This window comes from Pristiophorus japonicus, chromosome 6 (genome assembly GCF_044704955.1).
Source record: "Pristiophorus japonicus isolate sPriJap1 chromosome 6, sPriJap1.hap1, whole genome shotgun sequence".
Taxonomy (NCBI): domain Eukaryota; kingdom Metazoa; phylum Chordata; class Chondrichthyes; family Pristiophoridae; genus Pristiophorus; species Pristiophorus japonicus.
In genome coordinates, this window is record NC_091982.1 from 228,507,530 (window position 1) to 228,530,353 (window position 22,824).

At 48.7% G+C, this 22,824-nt stretch overlaps 1 protein-coding gene across 2 annotated transcripts in view; it reads right to left on the reverse strand.

The window, feature by feature from the left end:
• Positions 1–22,824, reverse strand: part of LOC139265398 (phospholipid scramblase 1-like) — a 106,257-nt gene that overhangs the window by 35,844 nt on the left and 47,589 nt on the right. For both annotated transcript variants that reach the window (XM_070882390.1, XM_070882389.1), the window contains exons 3-4: positions 4,911–5,113; positions 182–224 (exon numbers count right to left, since the gene is read on the reverse strand). In XM_070882390.1, coding sequence (XP_070738491.1) covers positions 182–224; positions 4,911–5,113 — 246 coding nt within the window. The remainder of the gene's footprint in view (positions 1–181; positions 225–4,910; positions 5,114–22,824) is intronic.

A 22,824-nucleotide genomic window follows, 5' to 3' on the forward strand; every position in this document is an offset into this window, starting at 1 on the left:
CGCCCCGCACTCCCCCCCCCACCCCACCGCCCCGCACTCCACCACACCGCCCTGCAATCCCCCCCCCACCGCCCCGCACCCAGCCCCCCCATCGCCCCCTCCCCGCAACAACCCCCCCAATGCCCCCGCACTGCCCTGCACCCACCCCCCCCCCACACCCTTTATCCCGACAACAGCTTACCTTCCAACAGTTCCACCTGCTGATGAACCAGAAGCTGGTCTAGCTGTGATAGAAACAGAACATTATTTTTCCTTGTAAAAACAAATGAGAGAGAAAACTACACTGCAAAGAGTAGGAGGGTAGTGACAAAGGATGATCAGTTATTTTATCTTGAAACTCAGAACAACCTGAATCAGGCAACTTTGACCATTTGGGGACATTTGGAGCAGTTTGTGTTGAAATGGCCCTATAATTACAAGGGCCGGAATTATGATTAATGCTGTTCTCATGTAAATGCGCAATATGCTTGTACCAAATTCGTGTCTCCGCTATATGAGGTAGGTGTTAAACAGTTGAGCACAGTGCCACTCGTAGGGGTGCTTTTCTGCTCAGGGTACCCGTCGATCCCTTTATGCCAGTTTTCCCGGGTTTCTGCTGCTCTTCGCCAAAGGATCGGGAGAATCCCCACGGAAATTGGTTGTAACCTTTGACTGACTCGGACTGCAAACTTGAGCAGAGTCAACACTGGCGGGTACCAGCGGGCACGATCTGCTGGTGTCGCGGTCCACTGATTTTCATGATTTGTGTTATGTCCTTGGATGCTCTGATAATGACTCCACGAGGCAGTGTGTTGTACTTGAACTGTAGTGACCTTAGTTCTTTATTGATAACTCCAGAGTGAGGATCACACTTGGTGGCCTGCCTTTTATACTAGGCCAGGCACACCTGTACAAGTAACCTACGAGTCTCCCACTGCTGTGCCCTCTGGTGGTACACCTTGTGATCTTACCAACAGTGGCCATGTAGGATACATGACAGATTGCATTGTCTGGGAACTAATTCGGTGCCTCTTTTCATTCTTGCCAGTATAGTGGATGATATCTGATCACCTGTGATCTTTTGTTTGTTCAGCTGGATATCTGATACGTAAAGAAACCCAACACAGCACACAAGTGCCTTTATACCAGACTACCGAGAAATCCATTTCGGTCGACTTGCTGTTTGCCTGATACGAAGTGTGCATTCGTTCCCTGTGGGGAGCCACTGCAGATACCTCAACACAGAGGGGCCAAAATTGCCCCCCCGCCTGAAACGGGGTGTATGCATGCACCCTGTTTCAATAGTTTTCACAGCCTCACTGGACCACCGTGAGAAAGCAGGTTTTGACACTGCTGGGTAGGCCGGGGAATTTCCGAGGGGAATTTCGCCATCGGGGGGTGGGGGGTAGATCGGCGGTGCGCACGGTGATGACATGCTTCACACTGATCGGCAGCAACGGAGCGGTGGTAGTGGGGGAGATCGGGGCACCGCCGGGAAATCTCGGAAGGGCAATTGGGCTATTGGCGGCCATTCCACTCCGCAGCGTGGCCACCGATTTGCGGGTAACAGGCCTGAAGGAGAAGGGCAATTTCAGCCCAAAGAGTCTTCAGTAAATGTTTGCACAGGACCTTCAATCGTGTGCAGCGATAATGCTAGAGTTCAACTTTAATCTGGTCATTAACTACACATCTAACTTAAATGAGGGATGGATGGTGGAACGAATGCATTAACATCATTCTATGGTCAAGCGGTGGTTTCGGCTGTGCAGTGTGCCAGTGTTCAGTTCCAGAAGTCCAATAATATTATTTTCCCTAAACCTCTCTACCTCTCTTTCCTCCTTTAAGATGCCCCTTAAAACCTACCACTTTGATCACTTGTATCTCATTATGTGGCTCAGTATCAAATTTTGGCTGTTAACACCCCTGCGAAGCACCTTTAGACTTTTCACAACGTTAAAGGTGTTATTTAAATGCAACCTGTTGTTATTATTCTTTAGAGTCTTTCAGAAAGCCTTAGTTTTGAGATCCATAAGCTACGTTTTCAGCTTAGATTAACTATAGTCCGGAAATTTTTGTTTGAGATTAGCAGCCGAATGTATCAAGCATTCCTGTGACTAGAATTTTAATGCAGGCATTAAGTTAATCATTTCAAGTGGATTAACCCCTGCATTGCAATAGTGGACAAAGCAACATCATACAAAGGGCACTGCAGAAAAAATGTGAAGTGGTAAATTTTGGGAAAAAGAACTATAGAATAAAGCATACCCTAAATGGCAAGATTCAATTTAGAGTGGTGCAAGAGAGATATCTGCAAGGTGCTGATACAAAGATTTCTAAAAGTGGCCGCGTAGTTAAAAACGGTCATAAGATGACAAATGAGATTTGGCGTTTTAGTTGAAGGGTTGTGTGCAATTTTGAGCAGTCCATTATAGAAAGGATGTTAGAGAAAGTGTACATCAATGATTTACTTCAATGATATCAGAAATGGGAGGCTATAGTAATGAAGGATTGAAATGTTAGAGCTTTTTTCATTGGAACAGAGAAGGTAACGAGGAAGGATCCAGTCAAGGTTTTCAAGATTGCGAGAGGGTAAATATTGAAAGATTGTTCCCACTGTTTGGGGAAATCGGTAACATGGGAGAATAGACTATATGATACATAGGGCTCCATTTCCCCCAGTGATTTGCACCATGTTTTTAGAGTTGGCTGCTTTTTTTGGCCTAAGTTAAAAATCCAGTCTTCCCGATCAATTTGCACCAGCGTAACTCAGTCACAAATTTTTTAGGTACTTTTTTTTTTCTGCCAAAGGGGGCATAACCTGCCACCTGCGCCAATTCTGATCATTTAGGCAAGTTTGTCCAGCTGAGAGTTACTCCAGTTTTGCTTAGGCCGGCGTATGTGGCCTCTGCAGAAAAATCTTCTGGTGAGTTAAAGAAATCGGCGCAGGTAAGGAAATCGGAGAAGGCCACTCGGCCTGGGCTAGGAGCAGGGAGAGGTCTGGGAGGGCACTCAGGGCCAGGGTCAGGCGGAGGAGCGGATCAACAAGTCCTTTGGCCTGGGCTAGGAGCGGGGAGCCGATCAGGAGAGCATTCGGGGCCAGGGTCGGGTGGGCAAGCCCTTCGGCCTGGGCTAGGGGCGGGAAGCGGATCGGGAGAGCACTCGGGGCCAGGGTCGGGTGGGCAAGCCCTTCGGCCTGGGCTAGGGGCAGGGAGCGGATCGGGAGAGCACTCGGGGCCAGGGTCGGGTGGGCAAGCCCTTCGGCCTGGGCTAGGGGCGGGGAGCGGATCGGGAGAGCACTCGGGGCCAGGGTCGGGTGGGCAAGCCCTTCTGCCTGGGCTAGGGGCGGGGAGCGGATCGGGAGAGCACTCGGGGCCAGGGTCGGGTGGGCAAACCCTTCGGCCTGGGCTAGGGGCGGGGAGCGGATCGGGAGAGCACTCGGGGTCAGGGTCGGGTGGGCAAGCCCTTCGGCCTGGGCTAGGAGCGGGGAGCCGATCAGGAGAGCACTCGGGGCCAGGGTCGGGTGGGCAAACCCTTCTGCCTGGGCTAGGGGCGGGGAGCGGGTCGGGAGAGCACTCGGGGCCAGGGTCGGGTGGGCAAGCCCTTCGGCCTGGGTTAGGGGCGGGGAGCAGACAGGCTCTTTAAAAATGGCCGATTGCCAAATTCGAGCTGTACTGAACATGTGCGTCCATTGGAGCGACGTCAAGAATGTAACTTTTTTTCCCGTGCGTGCGCAGAAGGTACGGCTTTGTTTCTCGGTGCAGACAGCAGGCTCCACCTACCCTACCCCCCCCCGCCCCCCCACCAAGGCAACTGGACATACTGCGCAGTGCCAAATTCAATTTATAAATCGAGGAAAGTTGGGAAAAATATTCATGGCGCATTTCTGGCCTAGAAAACCCGGTGTAACTCTGGCAATACGCTAGAAAACGGGCTTGGGGTAAATTGAGCCCATGGTCTATAAGTACCGGTTAGGTAAATATAAGAATGAGAAAAGCCCCATCAGTTGTGAAGACCCATAGAAACATGGGGTAACAGGGGCTCCACTCCTTCCATAATCCAAATATGGTTACATACAGAGAGCCGAGTATAATTAATAACAAACAGTAAGCAATGATACATGTCAGCAACTAACAGCACTTTGATTCTGCCTTGGTCTCCCAGCAAAGAACCTTTTACGTTATAAATCCAATATCCCCCACTTCCTCAGAGGTGATAAAAGCCAGGGTTCCACATTCCCACAGCCCAGTCCCTCAGGATTGTTAACATGGTGACTTCATGGTATTATCTTAATAACTTACTTAGGCTCTATACCCATTTTTTAAATTAGTGGCAAATTCATCTGCTCGACTTTCATTCTCATCTATTGCCTGGACGTACACAAGAGTTGATCAAATCATACTAACACTTCAGTCACACCTTCAAGGTGGACTATCAGTCTTCAAAGAACTAAACACATCAGCTGTGCTAACCGAACAACAGTTCCTGCTCGTTCAACAAAGTAATGCACACTTTGTTTAACATTAGAACATAAGAAATAGGAGCAGGAGTAGGCCATATGGCCCCTCGAGCCTGCTCCATCATTTTATACGATCTTGGCTGATCCGATCATGGACTCAGCTCCACTTCCCTGCCCGCTCCCCATAACCCCTTATTCCCTTATCGGTTAAGAAACTGTCCATCTCAGTCTTAAATATATTCAATGTCCCAGCTTCCACAGCTCTCTGAGGCAGAGAATTCCAGAGATTTACAACCCTCAGAGAAGAAATTTCTCCTCATCTCAGTTTTAAATGGGCGGCCCTTTTTTCTAAGATCGTGCCCTCTAGTTCCAGCCTCCCCCATCAGTGGAAACATTCTCTCTGCATCCACCTTGTCAAGCCCTCTCATAATCTTATACGGGTCTTTAGGAACATATCATCAAACTTTTCATTTACCTGTGCAAGATACTCCAGGCCTGGTGGACAATTTGGGATACTGCTTAGCATTGGCATCATCCGAACATCACTCAATCCTTTTTCTCCTGGAGGAACTTGAGGGTCATAGGCCCCAGGCGGACTGGCCCCAGGTGGATAGGCCCCAGGCGGACTGGCCCCAGGTGGATAGGCCCCAGGCGGATGGGCCTGCTTAGGATCAGCTCCTAAAGACACAACATTTAAAAACAAACAACATATATGAGCATCTTTACTTTGCCCATTCCCTTAATCTGTGGGAAGTCAGACAAGTTGCTCTCAAAACTTACTATTTGAACTGGCTAGTGGATGCTATATAAACATGGCTTGAACTTCTGACCTTTGCCTGCCTCCCTCCCTCCCTCCCTGTGGGAAATTGTATTGTGTTTGTACTCTTCCTTATTAAAGAATTACTCCCCCACCCCCACGTCGGCCATGGGAAGACACACACACAGAAACAGATATTACATTGTGATCCAGTCTGTCATTTTTTGCAACAAGCTCTTAATAGGTCACTTTAATTATAGTACAAGAAACCATTAGTGATGAATATTATTGTACCTCTAACCGTGTCTTTGACCATTTTTATTTACAGATTTAGTAAAAGGATCTCTCAAACATTTTACCTCGAAACTGATGGCCCTTTAAGTAGTAAATATGAATACTAGTGAAAACACAGAGCCCAAAACGTCAAGACAACGTACAGAACAGCTGCACTTTTTCCTCTGGCTCTCACATATTTCAAAATACATTTTGCGTCAACCAGCTTCATTTTAATTAGCACTGAATGTCTGTGCTGAAACAGATCTATTTCCAGTTTTCTAACCCACTGTCAGCATCAGGCATTCTTAAGTCAGGAACAGGATATGTTAGATACAGAATAGAGCTCTCTCTACTGTGTCTTAGTCCCCCTCGCTTCCCTAAACTCCCCCCCCCTACCCCCGACCATCCCACCAGATTTTAGGCATTAATTATCAATGTGTGTGTGCGGCCACATTTTATGGTATACTTGTGCCACAGGCTCCTTGTGAATAGATCTCTTTGGATAGATGAGTAAAGATGGGCCAAATAGCCCATCGAGGTTACAGCATAGCAGGATGCCATTCGGCCCATCGAGCCTGTGCCGGCTCTCTGCCAGAGCACCTCAGCCAGTCCCACTCCCCCTCGGACCTGGCATCAGGTGCAGAACCAACACCCAAGCGACAAAGCCAAAGCCATTTCATTCCTTACTCAGGAATGGATCACACAGAATATACATTTACACAGGAGATATCAAACAGAAAGAAATAGACGCACTGCAGTAGCAGTAGTATTTATCCAGAGTGCTGAGAGAGACTACATTACACGGGAGTCAGTGAACACTGGGCAAGTAGCTGATAGATTTTAAACAGCCTAATGTGGTGGGCTGCATATAGTGACACCAGTATTCCAAGCCCACCCTGCCTCCGACTCATTATGGACAGCACTGTGTCAGTCAGTCAGTCAGAATGCGGGTGCCCATATTCAAAAAGGGTAACAAAACAGACACAGGCAACCACACGCCTATTAGTCTGACTTCCATTCATTGTGGAATAATGGAATCAATTGTCAGGCATAAAGTCGAGGATTGCCCATTCAATAATCTAGTAAATAGCAGCCAGTATGGATTCAGACGGGGAAGATCTTGCTTGACCAATCTCCGTAACTTATTTCAAGGAGGGAAAGCCCAGGTGGCCTGTGGAAAGTCCTGTAACCTGATGTATCTCCACTTTGAAAAGGCTTTTGATAAAATTCCACGTGTGTAATGTACACCCCTGTGAGGATGCTCACAGGTTTAGGGAGCTGTCGAGTGGGAGTGGCTTAGCCAGTCATGTGATGTTCACAACACTCAATAAAACCCCAGCCAGTTGGGTTCGGGAGATCCATGATGAGGCAGGTGGTTGTGAGCCTGGATGAACTGGTAATGTGTAGTGTGATTGTTAAACCTTTGCTAATAAACCAACTAGTTCTTAATAGCAATGTGTTGCTATGCATTCTTCAGCAAAGAACCCATGAAGCAAATACATTATACCGTGAAAGGCTATTAACTAAACTGAAAGATGGAGAGATTGAGGGCAGACCCTGGAAATGGATAACAGGGTGAAGGGTCGGAATCAATGAGGCCTTGCTAAAAGAGTTATGTCAGACCAGGGAAAGTAGAATACCTTAGGGGGTTGGTGTTGGGACCACTACGATTTTCAATTTACCTGGATTCAGAAAATCAATGCAAAATGGTTAAATCCAAAGATACCAAACAAGAAGGGAGATGTAACTGGGCAGAACAACAGCAGAGAAATTTAATGCTACACATACTAAGGAAAAAAGTGTATTCCATGAATGTTGTTCTAATAGCCAAGGATAATGCTGAAAGACACAGAGCAGGTTTAGTAAACTCAACACAAAACATGTCCAACCAATGCAGAGCAATAATCAACAAAGCCAATAGGACGTTGAACGAGGTAACCAAAACAGTACAATCTAAGTCAGAAGCAGTTGTGGTCAAATTGTATGAGCTGCGCACACGCCCGTGGGTTCCCCGCAAGTTCTGGGTTTAGGTACACGAAGCGCATGCGCCTAAACCCGGATCTTGCGATCAGTCAAGAAATCTCGACAGATCCACCGCATCCGGAACCACGGGCCTCTGCGGGCAGAGAGTTGGGCTTTTTGCCCCACTCCTGCCCAGCGAATGTACTTCAAATTCTTACCACTGAAAAAAGGCGCAAGGCCTGCTTTTATCAGCGCAAGACTTTTAAAGTACAGAAAAATACATTTGAAAAAATAATTTAAGCATTTAAAATCCTGTTAAATAAGGTAAGTTCATTTTTCAAAAAATTACATTTTTGTTTTTAATAATTAATTACATTCTATTTTTATTAATTTGAAATATGTGATGGTTTAAAAAAAAAATAATTTCAGTGTTTGTGTATTTGGGTGTATTCCCATTCATACTTATATGAGTTCCGCATATATGGAATTACCCTAAGTATGAATGGGGATCCCCTACTCTGATAGGTTGGGCCGGCCCACGTGATCCCATTGATACGTACAAAACCCTTACGCTCCTGAGATACGTGGGCCCCGATAAAGGCCTTCGCATAGAAGGCCAGGACCGCAAACCGCTGAACCTCCGGGACCACCAGGTATTTCCGTAGAAACCTTTGGGATCGGTGGCATCCACCCGCGGGAAGCATCCGACTGCAATTTCTGGGCCATGGTGCTTTGTTTGGACCACACCCTTACGTACTGCATCCACTTCTGGTTGCCAAGAAAGGAGAGCGATACTTTCGCACTAGAGACAGTGCAGAGTAGAGCCATGAATACTGATCCTTTTTGCTGGAGAAAATGAGAAAAGACTAGAAAAATTTAGCTCTTCATCCTAGAATGCAGTGAAGATTGTTAATGTATAGACAAAGTTAACCCAGAATGTTATTTCAAATTAAACTGCAGGAAGAGAACAAGGGGACACTGGCTCAAAATAGTAAAGGGTAATTTCAGGACTAATATCAGGAAATGCTTTACACGAAGAGCGATTAAGTGTGGAATGGACTTTCAGATAGAGAACTGGGAGCAAAAGCCCTGGAATCAATTTGATGCGACAATGGAGAATGTTAGGATCTCTCTGGATGGATGAATTAAGATAGGTCAAATGGCCTTTCTCATCCATAATTATCTTGTAAGGAAACTGGCCCAGCAATAGGGAATGTGTGTGTGTAGGGTGGGGTGGGGGGGCGGGGATGGAGGAGGAGGGTAGTGAGTGAATGGGAAAAAAGCAGAAGGCGGCAGCAATGCATGTGGGCAAAGAGGAATGGGCGGGGAATGAACAGTGCTGAGGAATCAAAGAGGCAGGAGGAAATAGAAGGGGATGAGGGCAAAAGGATTGGGGCAGGTTGATGTCGCCCACAAATATCGGAGAACTTCCACTCGTGTTCCTAACACAGATGATACTGCACACAGGGAGGTTAAAGTAACAGTGACCTCAGTCTTTATTAAGACACTCCAGAGTCAGGAACAGACCTTAATGGCAGGCTTATATACAGTGCTCCCAAGGATGCTGGGATCCCTTGGGACTTCAGGGGATGCACTCCCTGGTGGCGGAACATGGGAGCGCATGCTTTACAGATACACATCATCACTCGCCCCCAAAGTCAAAGTGAAAACTATTTACAAGGTGAGGCGGTCGGGAGCCTTTCTTTCCCTGGTGGACCGCCTCGGTACAAATGTCTGTTCTGGTGTGTTGGCTGTGCCCTCACTGGGCTGGCGTGTTGTTGGCCCTGCAGGGCTGCTAGGTGCGCCTGGCCTTGCTGGGCTGTTGGGCGTCATGCATTCAATTTCCTGGTCCGGGGTGGTGTCATTGATCCTTTGGTTGTGTGTTGTGAGCTCGAAAAAGGTGGTGTCTGCTGTGGGTTGTTTAGGGCAGTCTGTGAACCGCAGCCTTGTTTGGTCCAGGTGCTTTCTGCAAATTTGTCCATTGTCTAGTTTGACTACAAACACCCTACTCCCTTTTTTAGCGATCACCGTGCCCGCGATCCACTTGGGACCATGTCCATAGTTTAGCACATACACAGGATCATTCAGATCCATTTCCCGTGACACAGTGGCGCGATCATCGTTTACATTTTGTTGCTGCCGCCTGCTCTCTACCTGATCATACAGGTTGGGGTGAACCAGCGAGAGTCTGGTTTTAAGTGTCCTTTTCATGAGTAGCTCAGCCGGGGGCATCCCTGTGAGCGAGTGGAGTCTTGTGCGGTAGCTGAGCAGTACGCGGGACAGGCGGGTTTGGAGTGAGCCTTCTGTAACTCGCTTAAGGCTCTGTTTGATTATTTGTACTGCCCGCTCTGCCTGTCCATTAGAGGCTGGTTTAAACGGGGCCGAGGTGACATGTTTGATCCCATTGCGGGTCATGAATTCTTTAAACTCGGCACTGGTGAAACATGGCCTGTTGTCATTGACCAGTATGTCAGGCAGGCCGTGGGTGGCAAACATGGCCCTCAGGCTTTCAATGGTGCTTTTCGACATTATTTCACATTCAATCCATTTTGAAAAAGCATCCACCACCACCACCACCAGGAACATTTTACCAAGAAACGGGCCCGCATAGTCGACATGGATCCTCGACCATGGTCTGGAGGGCCAGGTCCACAAACTTAGTGGTGCCTCTCTGGGCGCGTTGCTCAACTGAGCACACATGCTGCATTGCCGTACACAGGACTCTAAGTCAGAGTCGATACCGGGCCACCACATGTGGGATCTGGCTATCGTTTTCATCATTACTATACCGGGTGTGTGCTGTGGAGATCCGAGATGAACGTCTCCCTGCCCTTTTTGGGTAGCACTATGCGGTTACCCGACAACAGGCAGTTTGCCTGAAAGGACAGCTCGTTCTTTTGCTGCTGGAACGGCTTGATTAGCTCTTGAATTTTAACGGGGATGCGGCCCAGCTCCCATGCAGTACACAATTTTTTACTAGGGAGAGCAGAGGATCTTGGCTGGTCCAAGTCCGAATGTGGCGGACCGTGACAGGTGATTTATAATTTTCAAACGCTTCCATGACCATCAACAAGTCTGGGGGTTGCGCCACCATCAACAAGTTTGCAGGCTGCGCCATTTCCACCCCCGTGGTGGGCAATGGTAGCCGACAGAGTATCCGCATAGTTCTCGGTGCCTGGCCTGTGGCGGATGGTATAGTTATATGCCGATAGCGCGAGTGCCCATCTTTGTATGCGGGCTGAGGCATTAGTATTTATCCCCTTGTTTTCAGCGAACAGGGATAGGAGGGGCTTGTGATCGGTTTCCAGCTCAAATTTGAGGCCAAACAGGTACTGATGCATTTTCTTTACCCCGAACACACACGCTAATGCCTCTTTCTCAATCATGCTGTAGGCCCTCTCGGCCTTAGACAAGCTTCTGGAGGCATAGGCGACAGGTTGCAACTTCCCCACAATGTTAGCTTGTTGTAATACACATCCGACTCCGTACGACGACGCATCACATGCCAGCACAAGTCTTTTACACGAGTTATACAATACAAGCAGCTTGTTGGAGCATAAAATGTTTCTGGCTTTCTCAAAAGCAATTATTTGTTTTTTTCCCATATGCAGTTCTCACCTTTACGCAATAACACATGTAGGGGCTCTAAGAGGGTGCTTAACCCCGGTAGGAAATTACCAAAATATTTGAGGAGTCCCAGGAACGACCGCAGCTCCGTGACGTTCTGTGGCCTGGGCGCGTTCCTGATAGCCTCTGTCTGTGCGTCTGTGGGCTGAATGCCATCCGCCGCGATCTTTCTCCGCAAAAACTCCACTTCTGTTGCCATGAAGATGCATTTCGACCTCTTCAGCCGCAGCCCTACGCGATCCAGTCGCTGGAGGACCTCCTCCAGGTTTTGTCGGTGCTCGGCGGTGTCCCGACCCGTGACCAATATGGCGTCCTGAAAAACCACCGTGTGTGGTACCGACTTGAGTCGGCTCTCCATGTTTCTTTGGAAGGTCGCTGCAGCTGACCGAATTCCAAACGGGCATCTGTTGTAGAAGAACAGTCCCTTGTGCGGGTTGATGCAGGTGAAGCCCTTCGAAGACTCCTCCAGCTCCTGCGTCATGTAGGCCGAAGTCAGGTCGAGCTTGGCGAACATCTTGCCTCCTGCCAGCGTTGCAAATAGGTCATCTGCCTTAGGTAGTGGGTATTGGTCCTGTAGCGAGAAACGATTAATAGTTACTTTATAATCGCTGCAAATCCTGACCGTGCCATCACTTTTGAGTACTGGAACAATCGGGTTGGCCCACTCGCTGAATTCCACTGGGGAGATGATGCCCTCGCTTGCAGCCTGTCCAGCTTGATTTCCACTCTCTCCCTCATCATGTGAGGTACCGCTAGTACCTTGTGGTGAATAGGTCGTGCCTCTGGGACCAAGTGGATCAGCACCTTCGCCCTGGAAAAATTTCCAATGCCTGGCTCAAAAAGGGAAGGAAATTTGTTAAGAACCTGGGTACATGAGACCTCATCGACATGTGATAGCGCTCGGATGTCATCCCAGTTTCAGCGGATTTTGCCCAGCCAGTTCCTTCCAAGCAGTGTGGGGCCATCGCCCGGGACAATCCAGAGTGCCAGTTCATGCACCGTGCCCTCGTAGGTGACCTTGGCCATGGCGCTGCCCAGGACAGTGATGAGCTCTTTGGTGTACGTTCTCAGTTTCATGTGGATGGGGCTCAGGGCTGGTCTGAGTGCCTTGTTGCATCACAGTCTTTCAAACATCTTTTTCCTCATGATGGATTGGCTAGCGCCAGTGTCCAGTTCCATGGCTACGGGTAAGCCATTCAATTTTACATTTAGCATTATAGGTGGACATTTCATCGAAAATGTGTGCACCCAGTGTACTTCAGCATCTGCCTCCTCTCTCTGAGGCTCGAAATTGCTTTGATCCACCATGAACCGATCTTTCTCTGCCACGTGGTCATCAGGTTTTGCAGAACTTGCAGCTCATCTGCAAGCTCGTTGGACATGCCCCATTGTTCCACAGCTCTTGCAAACATTGAAGCGGCATGAATAGGCTGAATGGAAGCCTCCACAATGCCAACAAGGTGTGAATTGCCTTGCATTCATCCTTTGTTGCGGACTCAGTCATCTGGATCACCTGAGGCCTGCTGGCAGTTGCAGACTCGTGGTTTCTGCCCTGTACATTTCTGCTCGCAAACACAGTTCCAGTTATTTTATGAACATTGCTAGCACTTGTGTGCTGAGAGATTTGTTTGGTGTTATCACTGGTGGACATAAACGCCTGTACTATGGCAATGGCCTTACTGAGGGTCGGTGTCTCTACAGTCAAAGATTTTCGTACGATGGTCCCGTGGCCAATGCCCAGTACAAAAAAAGTCTCTGAGCATTTGCTCCAGGTAGCCATCAAACTCACATTGTCCTGCAAGTCGCCTTAGCTCGGCGACGTAGCTCGGCACTTCCTGACCTTCAGATCGCTGGCATGTGTAGAACCGATACCTCGCCATCAGCACGCTCTCCCTCGGGTTAAGATGCTCCCAAACCAGTGTACACAGCTCCTCATACGACTTATCTGTGGGTTTCACCGGAACCAGAAGATTCTTCATGAGGCTGTAGGTCAGTGCCCCGCAGACTGTGAGGAGGACCGCTCTCCTTTTTGCAGTGCTTCCTTCTCCGTCCAGCTTGTTGGCTACAAAGTAATGGTCTAGCCATTCGACATAGGCTTCCCAGTCCTCACCCTCCGAGAACTTTTCCAGGATGCCCACAGTTTGCTGCATCTTTGCGTTGGATTCGTATACTCGTCGCCAGTTATTGTGTTCCTAACACAGCTGAGATTGCACAGAGGGAAGTTAAAGTAACAGTGACCTGAGTCTTTATTAAGACACACCAGAGTGAGGAACAGGCCTTAGGGGCCGGCTTATATACAGTGCTCCCAAGGGATGCTGGGATCCCTTGGACCTTCAGGGGATGTGCTCCCTGGTGGCGGAACATGGGAGTGCATGCTTTCCAGATACACAACAATCTCCCATCAGACCAGTCTGCCCTCAGGCCCAGTTGACCACCATTAGCTTTCCTTGTTGGACAGCTGGTAACGATGAGCATCACAGGAAGACAATGGGGCTGAAATTGATGGCCACTGCCGCTGACATTCCTCTGGTCCAACCGCCGAGTGCCACTTTCGACGTGGCCTGGAGTGAGCGGGAGGGGAGAGCCGCCGGGAAGCACCCGCTGATATTAGCGGATAGCCGAGTGGCGCAACTGAGCCCGCACCCGCCGAGATGCGATATCCATGCGGGCGGGAGTCGGCGGCAGAACAGGGGTGGACCGCTGGCTGGAGGCTGGTCTGTCCCCGACGGTAAGTAGGAAGATGCTGAAAAAAAAGGTAAGTGAATTTTTGTAATTTATTTCTTTACAGGGACTTACCTGGATGGGGTCCCCTGAAAGTCTTCAGATGGTTTTTCTCGTTGATGCTATTTCTTTTCAGCTCTTCGACCCTCCGTGGGCCCGACTCCATCCTCGGCGGCACTTGGGCGGCAAGCGCCTCTGCCGCCGAGATTGGAAGCTCCTGCCGGCTGCCGCCCAGACTGGCGGCATAAGTCGCTCATTTGCTGCCCGCCGACCTTTGAGGGACCGTCTTCATGAATATCCCGCCCAAAGAACCGCCTAGGACCTCGGTGGCACTTGGGCGGGCAGAGGCCAATGGCCGGAGAAAGCAATCAAAGGTGAGTTGAGAGCAGGCAGGGAGATGAGAGCTGGAGTCGGGGGGCCGGGAAAGAGAAGGATGCACTGACGCTCTGCCTACTAATTGTCAGTAACACCGTGGAAGATTCGTCAGAGTGAACTAAAATGTATTTGCAGATGTGGAGCCAATCCTGATAACAGATCAATAACTGAGCTTAAGGAATACTTTCCAAAAGTAAAAAGGTGTTTATAATACAAGCATAAAATAACATGGGGAAAATTGTTATTGGTTACAGGAGAGAAAGAACAGAGGTATACTTTCAGAACAAGGCCACATACACAACAGGACCCACCAGACACAGTGTGGATAGACTAAGACTAAATAACTGTTATTGTGCTTTGGCACCCAACAGAAATGAAGTGATACTATGGGTGATAATGCCCTTCTGCATTCTCAGTTGGAGTGGAGCTTGTAGGAAGTGTGTTGGGGAAATTGTTGGCAAACAGACCATAATTTTTCTCCCATTACATCTAATGGAAAGTTCGGTTGCGGCCCTCACTCCTGCGGCTTTCCTCGTGTCCTGATTTGTAGGGACATCTGTATGTGAACAGATGAAGGTTTCATTGTAATTAAGAGTAAGCACCTCTTCAAACCCAGATTACTCAATCAATTGATAGAGCATAAGATTCACTCTCTGTCACAAATTTAAGCTCCATGTTATGCAATGATTTTCATAACCTATTTATATCTTCCTTAATGGACTCATCATCATCATAGGCAGTCCCTTGGAATCGAGGAAGACTTGCTTCCACTCTTCGAATGAGTCCTTAGGTGGCTGAACAGTCCAATATGGGAGCCACAGTCCCTGCCACAGGTGGGACAGGCAGTTGTTGAGGGTAAGGGAGGGTGGGACAGGTTTGCTGTACATTCTTTCCGCTGCTTGCACTTGTTTTCTGCATGCTCTCGGCGATGACATGCATGCTAAACAGCGGAAGCAGCATGCTATAGACAGAGCTAAGCGATCCCACAACCAACGGATGAGATCAAAACTCTGTAGTCCTGCCACATCCAGTCGTGAATGGTGGTGGACCATTAAACAATTAACGGGAGGCTCCATGAATATCCCCATGCTCAATGATGGCGCAGCCCAGTACGTGAGTGCAAAAGACAAGGCTGAAGCGTTGGCAACCATCTTCAGCCAGAAGTGCCGAGTGGATGATCCATATCGGCCTCCTCCTGAGGTCCCCACCATCACAGAAGCCAGTCTTCAGCCAATTTGATTCATTTCACATGATATCAAAAAACGACTAAGCACACTGGATATAGCAAAGGCTATGGGCCCCGACAACATCCCGAAAGGCAGTGCTGAAGACTTGTGCTCCAGAACTAGCTGCGCCTCTAGCCAAGCTGTTCAGTATCACTAGAACACTGCCATCTACCCGACAATGTGGAAAATTGTCCAGGTATGTCCTTTCCATAAAAAACAGAATAAATCCGATCGGCCAATTATTGCCCCATCAGTTTACTCTCAATCATCAGCAAAGTGATGGAAGGTGTTGTCGACAGTGCTATCAAGCGGCACTTACTCACCAATAATCTGCTCACCGGTGCTCAGTTTGGGTTCCACCAGGACCACTCGGCTCCAGGCCTCATTACAGCCTTGGTCCAAACATGGACAAAAGGGCAGAATCCCAGAGGTGAGGTGAGGTGACAGTTCACAGCATTGAGGCACCATTTGACCAAGTGCAGCTTCAAGGAGCCCTAGTAAAATTTGAGAGATCAATCATCTGAGCCCCAGGACACCACCATAGGAGTTCCTCAGGGCTGCTTCATTAATGACCTTCTCTATATCATAGGGTCAGAAGTGGGAATATTTGCTGATGATTGCACAATGTTCAGTCACATTTGCAACTCCCCAGATAATGATGTAGTCCATGCCCACATGCAGCAAGACCTGGACAACATTCAGGCTTGGTCTGATAAATGGCAAATAACATTGTTGCCACACAAGTGTCAGGCAATGACCATCTCCAACAAGAAAAAGTCTAACCATCTTCACTTGACATTCAATGGCATTACCATCGTCGAATCTCCCACCAACCACATCCTGAGGGGTCACTGTTGACCAGAAACTTAACTGGACCAGCCACATAAATACTGTGAATATAAGAGCAGGTCCGTCTACGAGGCACAAGTCAGGAGTGTGATGGAATACTCTCCACTTGCCTGGATGAGTCCAGCTCCAACAACACTCAAGAAGCTCGACACCATCCAGGACAAAGCAGCCGCTTGATTGGCTCCCCATCCACCACCTTCAACATTCACTCCCTCCACCACCGGTGCACTGTGGCTGCAGTGTGTACCATCTACAAGATGCACTGCAGTAACTCGCCAAGGCTTCTTCGACAGCACTTCCCAAACCCACGACCTCTACCACCTCGAAGGACAAGGGCAGCAGGTGTATGAGAACACCATCCTGACTTGGAAATATATCGCCGTTCCTTCATTGTCTTGATAAAAGATTCAGTTAATAACCAAGATGATTATGGAAAATACAGACGGGAATTGAAAAAGTTAATCTGGGAGACAAAGAGGAAGTTAAAAGAAAAGATTAGCAGGTAACTTTTTATAAACATATAAAGGGTAATAGAGGTTTTCAAGATGATGAGAAGTTTGGACAGAGTAAATAGTGAACAAAGGGAGAAACATTTGTTTGGGGCACTAACTCTTTACATTTTTAAAATTTAGCACCAGGCGCAATGGTTTCTGAAGTTCTTCTAAATTGGGCTTTAGCACCCTAGGAAGGAAGGGGCTGGTAAATTGGGCTTTGCACCCCAGGAATGAAGGGAGCGGTAAATTAAGTGCCGATAAACTCTGTGAGGCGCTACTCCCAGACCGCTACCGAGTTTCAGTTGACTTGCATTCAGCAATGATCCTTCAATCCTTCACACTGACTCATTCCAGCTCTTAAAGGAAAGGTTGTATCAATGTGCAGCTGCTCATTTTCATCATTCCTGGAACTGAAGTCGACCTAAGAGCAAGCGAAACACCTCATGGCTATGGCTGCTCCCAATCCCAATCCCAGGGAGAGAGCTCGTTGGTTCACTGACGTCGCATTGGAGGTATTGGTGGGGGCAGTGGAGCAAAGGAGGGAAGTGCTGTTCCTGGCCAGTGGAAGGAGGCCATTGCCCCAGGTCTTCAGGGCAATGAGGAGGGAAGTGGCCCAGGAGGTCTCAGCCAGTAGTGTTGTGCAATGCAGCATGAACAGTGCCGTAAATAATTCAATGACCTCAGTTGGATGGCCAAGGTGAGTACATGCTTCAACAGGTCTTACATACCAGCATCTCAACCTCGGTCTGTGCACACTGCACAAAGCACCACTCCCCTACCAGTCACCCAACAAACATCCGTACCTATTCAAACTCATATCCTCATCGCAAGCCTTGCCTACATTCACAGCTATCCAACGATGGCAGGCATAGCTCCCAGACACATAGCTGGTCTCTGACTCACACACATTCCATCCTTTTGCCGGACAAGATGGCCCACATAGGAGGGGGCAGCAGAGGACAGGCGGGGTGAAGCTCAGCTCCAGCAGCTCTCAGACATGGAGGAGCAAGTGCTGCGGCTCATTGGGCAGCAGGTGGTGGGCGCTGTGGCCGTTGGCGATGTCGACCCCATTGGGGGGTAACAACAGTATCTTTGTTCCCTCTCCTTCTCTCATCCCACTTCCCCCTCACAGCAGAAAGCTTTCTCACTTTCCAGCTCCTGATACTGTCTGCCTTCCTTGCTCCATTTCTGCCCCCTGCCCTCAGCTTAACGCGAGTCTTGTGCCATTATGCTTTCAGATAATCAGCCAGCAGATGACCCGCCTGTCCCTGAGCCCCCCCAATGAGAGTGAGGAAGGAGAAGAGGAGGAGGACCCAAGCACCATGTCACTGCATCGCTCACCCGCAGGCACTCAGAGACCGGCACTATGCGATCAGTAGATGTTTGCTTAGTAGAGGGGTCTGCACTGGGTGATGCACCGGGGACTAGCGGGCTGCAGCAAAGCCAAGGGGAAAGGGCTCAGGAACCAGCTTCCCGGAGGGCGAGTTCGTGCACAAGTTCTGCTGCACAGGACTCAGATGAGGATCTTGATGGGGAGGTGTCCACAATAAGGGTGATGACCACTCACTCTGACATCAAAGGTGCAATGGCAAGGGTGCCCACGAGCCTCTTGGCAATGGAGGAGTCCGCCCCCAACATTGCACAGAGCTCTGCGCGCACCATGGAGCCCATCATTGCCAGTGTGCAGACGATGGTGGACTCCCAGAGACCGTGGGGACCCAGACCACATGTAATGGCTGACGTGGCAGCTTCCATTGCAGCACAGGCAGAAGCAACTCAACGACTTAGTGCTGTAATGCAGACAATGGTTGCTGGCATCGAAGCTCAGAATGCTCCCAAGCAGTCTCTGCTGGATGCCACCCAAGCTCTGACTGCTGCCATCGTCGCTGGGTCCACCACAGTGCAGCAGGGATCTCAGTGTTGCAGCAGGCAACCAATCTGTGCTCCATCAGATTGGTAGGGATGCTGAGGTGCTGCCCCGGGGGACTGGCAGTGGGTCAGTGGAGCAGGAACCTGCTGTCCTCTCTCAGGATTGCAGCATTCCTGATCCCACCACTGCCACTCCGCCATTGCCCTTGTCGTTGCCTGTCACCCAGCCAGCCCAGACTGCCGCCGCCCAACCTGAGGTGGTGCAGTCTACAGCCGGGCCTTCCAGGCCCAGAGCTGGTTGAGGGCGTCCTGCAAGGCCATCTGTATGTCTGGCCTTGACACTAAGCAGTGTTCCACCAGGGGGCGCTAATGGGGGGGCACAAAGTAGCCCAATTTCTCCCCCAATATTCCCTCTGACGAGTGGGTCAATAACTCGAGGTCACAGGTTCAAAATCATTGGCAAAGATCGAGAGGGCTGATGAGGAGAGATGTTTTCACTCAGAGTTATTGGGATCTAGCATGCTCTACCTGGGTACAGTGGTGTAGTGGTTATATTACTGGACTAATAATTCAAAGGCCTAGACTAATGATCTGCAAACGTGAGTTCAAATCCCACCACGGCAGGTGGGAAATTTAAATTAAGTTAATTAAAAATATATGAAATAAAAAGCTGGTATCAGTAATGGAGATCATGGGCCCAAAGTTCCCCAACCCCTTTTTCCGGTGCACTCTCCCGAGATGCGCCGAATTTGTGCGCTCATAACGGCGGCAAAAAACGTACTCACAATTCTGTCTGCTCTGCTGTGTGTCCCGGTCCTGGCATGAAGTATATAGTGCAGTGGGGGGGGCGGAGCTACAGTCCTGCGCCGAAAACAATGCCGGCAGCTATGCGCATGCGTGGTGGAGTCTGCGCGCCCGCGCAGTAGCTCCTCGCCCTCCCAGCACATCCTGCAGGCTGTGAGCGGGACCCGATGCTCACCGCCCCTATCCCCGGCCCAAGGGACGACTGGTTCGCCGCCCCTACCCCTGGCCGAGTGGTCTCCTGCACCGGCCCGCGAGCTATTGAACAGATGGAAACCTGCTGTGCTAACTTGTTTCTGGCAAAAATATAGTGAAGTTGATTCTATTTTACACATCTTTTGGGAGTATCTCGACATATAGCCTTTGGAGCCAATTACACAGAGAATGGAAACATTGCTCAGCTTAATTTGTTTTAGGGAGATCCCTTTACAGATAAAAGAATGATTGTGAAGGAAACCTGTAAAAATGTGCAAAGTAATGAGTGACATGAAAAAAGCCCTGAACAAGTAACAGCTCGTGTTTAAATTACTATGATTGTGTGTTTGCAGAGTTGCTTTATTTTCTTTTAATCTTTCCTTAAACTTTGTAAGTCTTCATGTTTTAGCTGCAGGTCTTCTCTGCTTCCTTCTATTTTTTTATTTGTTATGGAATGCTTTTTGTGCTTTGTAAGTCTTGGTGCTTTAGAATGTACCTACCTGCGCTGATTTCTTAACTCTCCCCAAGGGTTTTCTGTGTGGCCAAGTGGCCACATACACTGGCCTAAGTTAGTTTGGAGCAACTATTAGCTGTCCAAAGTGGCTTAAATGGCCAAAATGGCTGGTAACACCCCCTTTTGAAAAAAAACTAAAAAAAATCCTAACTAACTCACTTACACTGGCGCAAATTAAATGTGCAGAATGGGGATTTTTAAGATACACCAGAAAAATTGTCGTAAAAACCCATCTGGTTCACCAATGTCCTTTAGGGAAGGAAATCTGCCGCCCTTACCTGGTCTGGCCTAAATGTGACTCCAGACCCACAGTAATGTGGTTGACTCTTAACTGCCCTCTGAAATGGCGGCTCACCATCATCTTCGAGGGCAATTAGGTTTGGGCAATAAATGTTGGTCTTGCCAGCACTGCGCACATCCAATGAACAAAAAATAAAGTGGAAGCTGAAACCATAAATAATTTTAAAAGGGAGCTGGGCAGGTACTGGAGGATGAGCAAATTACAGGGTTACGGACACAAAGCGGGGATATGGGACTAAGCACGACACTCTTTCAAAGAGCCAGCACAGGGTTGGCGGGCCGAATGGCCTCATTCTGGGCTGTAAGTTTCTATGATTCTATTGTTGCTGGGTCAAAATCCTGGAACTCTCTCCCTAACTGTGATAGTACAGACAACTCTCGATTATCCATACATGGATCTAACGGAGAACCCGCTGTAACAGCGTTTTTAAAAACTGTTGCACGCGTGAATATCTCGATCACTTCAACTAGCAAGCACACATAAATTGAAGCAGGTGAATCTGTTCTCATGTACTTTATTACGTTCACGCTATAATAACACGAACTAAGGCTTTGTGGTTGGTTCTATCACCGTCAAATTTCAGCTCTGAGATGTGCACTCGCCCTAGTGGCAAAATCGTTTACCCAGAATAGCCCAATCCCCGAGGGACCCGGATAATCGAGAGTTGCCTGTACCTTCATCACACGGACTGCAGCGATTCATCACCTTCTCAAGGGCAATTAGGGATGGACAATAAATCTGGCCTTGCCAGTGATGCCCACATTCTGTGACTGAATACAAAAATATTTTACAACCTTGGTACAAAGCAGGAGAGAAACAAAAATGGTTTGAATGGAGCCTTTCCCTGAAGGTAGACAATGCCTTTCTTTTCATTCCTATGACCACAGATACAATTTCCATTGAACGGACAGTCTTATTCTACTTAGTAGTTGGAAAACAGAAGATAGATGCTCAGATTTTGACAGGTATTGAGGAAGAAATTTATCTGAACACATTTCCTATGTTACAACAGTGACTACATTTCAAAAGTACTTCATTGGTCGTAAAGCTCTTTGGAACAAACTGGGGTTGTGAAAGGCACTATATAAATGCAAGTCTTTCTTTCAGAATTGGCTCTGTGGGGACAGCGAGTGTCCAAACTAGGGAGCCCCGAGGCCTCATTTCAATCATTTCGGCACCTGTCAATCCACAGGCAGTGCGCCCATTCCAGCACATGGACTTCGCTTGCCTTGGGGTGCAGGGGGTAGCCTTGCCAAATTGGGCCATTTCAGGACCTGCTTTCCGTCCAGAAAACGGCGTGACGACGACTACCAATTGCTTGGCATGGCGTGCTTTACTGGGGGCCAGGATAGATTTCACCCAATGTGCTCACCACCCGCCTGCCAACAGGAGGTCCGTTCATATCCATGATGTTCCAGGCTCCCGGGTGCCTCATTCACCATGAGGCTGGAGGGGTCGGGGCCACGACGGCAGTGGTCAGCAGCCAGCAATGGGAGCTGGCCATTGTGGGACAGGGAACCCTAGCATGGGAGAAGGAGCACACAACAGTGGGCACAGGATCCACTGAGCAAGGAGGCAAGGGCAGTGAGTAAGGGTAGACTGGAATTGTTTTTCAAACAATGCGGCATGCACTTTACGCTGGGCGTCTCGGTGTAATGGAAGCAATATTACAGGAATCATATTATACACCCAAATTAATATATATATTTTTTTTTTAAATGGCGCTAGCTGCTTATATTTACCCCTAGGTGCTTTGTGGAAATTTGAGCTGACATTAAGCTCTCCATTCCCAACAGGCCTGTACTGCACACCCAAACAGCTGGTTTGCGCTTACTCGCTATATTTTGATATGACGACTTTGGAACTCGGCACTATGGATGAGAGCAACATCAGTTTTTAAATAAAAACATAAAATGCTGGAAGCACTCAGCAGTTAACGTTTCGGGTCTGAGACCCTTCGTCAGATCTGGAAAAGTTAGAGATGTGACAGATTTTAAGCCTGTGCAGAGGCTGGGAAAGGGGGTGAGGAGGAAGGAACAAAAGGGACGATCTGTGATAGGGAGGCAGGCCAGAGAGATTAAATGTTGCAAATGGGGATGGCAGAATCATAAACAGTTGCCGCCTGAGAAAATAGGGGCAGAGGTTACGGTCTGGAATTGTTGAACTTGATGTTGAGTCCAGAAGGCTGTAAAGTTTCAGGGGGTAGCTGTTTATGAGTCTGGACGGTTCTAGTGCAGGACAGCAAAGCAACTACCTCCTGTTATACCACTCGCACACTGCTCCATCCCGTTCACATCAATAGAACAGAAAATCGGGTGGGGCGTCAGTCCCTCTCCCCAACTTCTGTCTGAGGCTGAACCAGACTGTTCGCAACCTCGGTGTCATATTTGACCCGGAAATGAGCTTTTGGCCACATATCCAC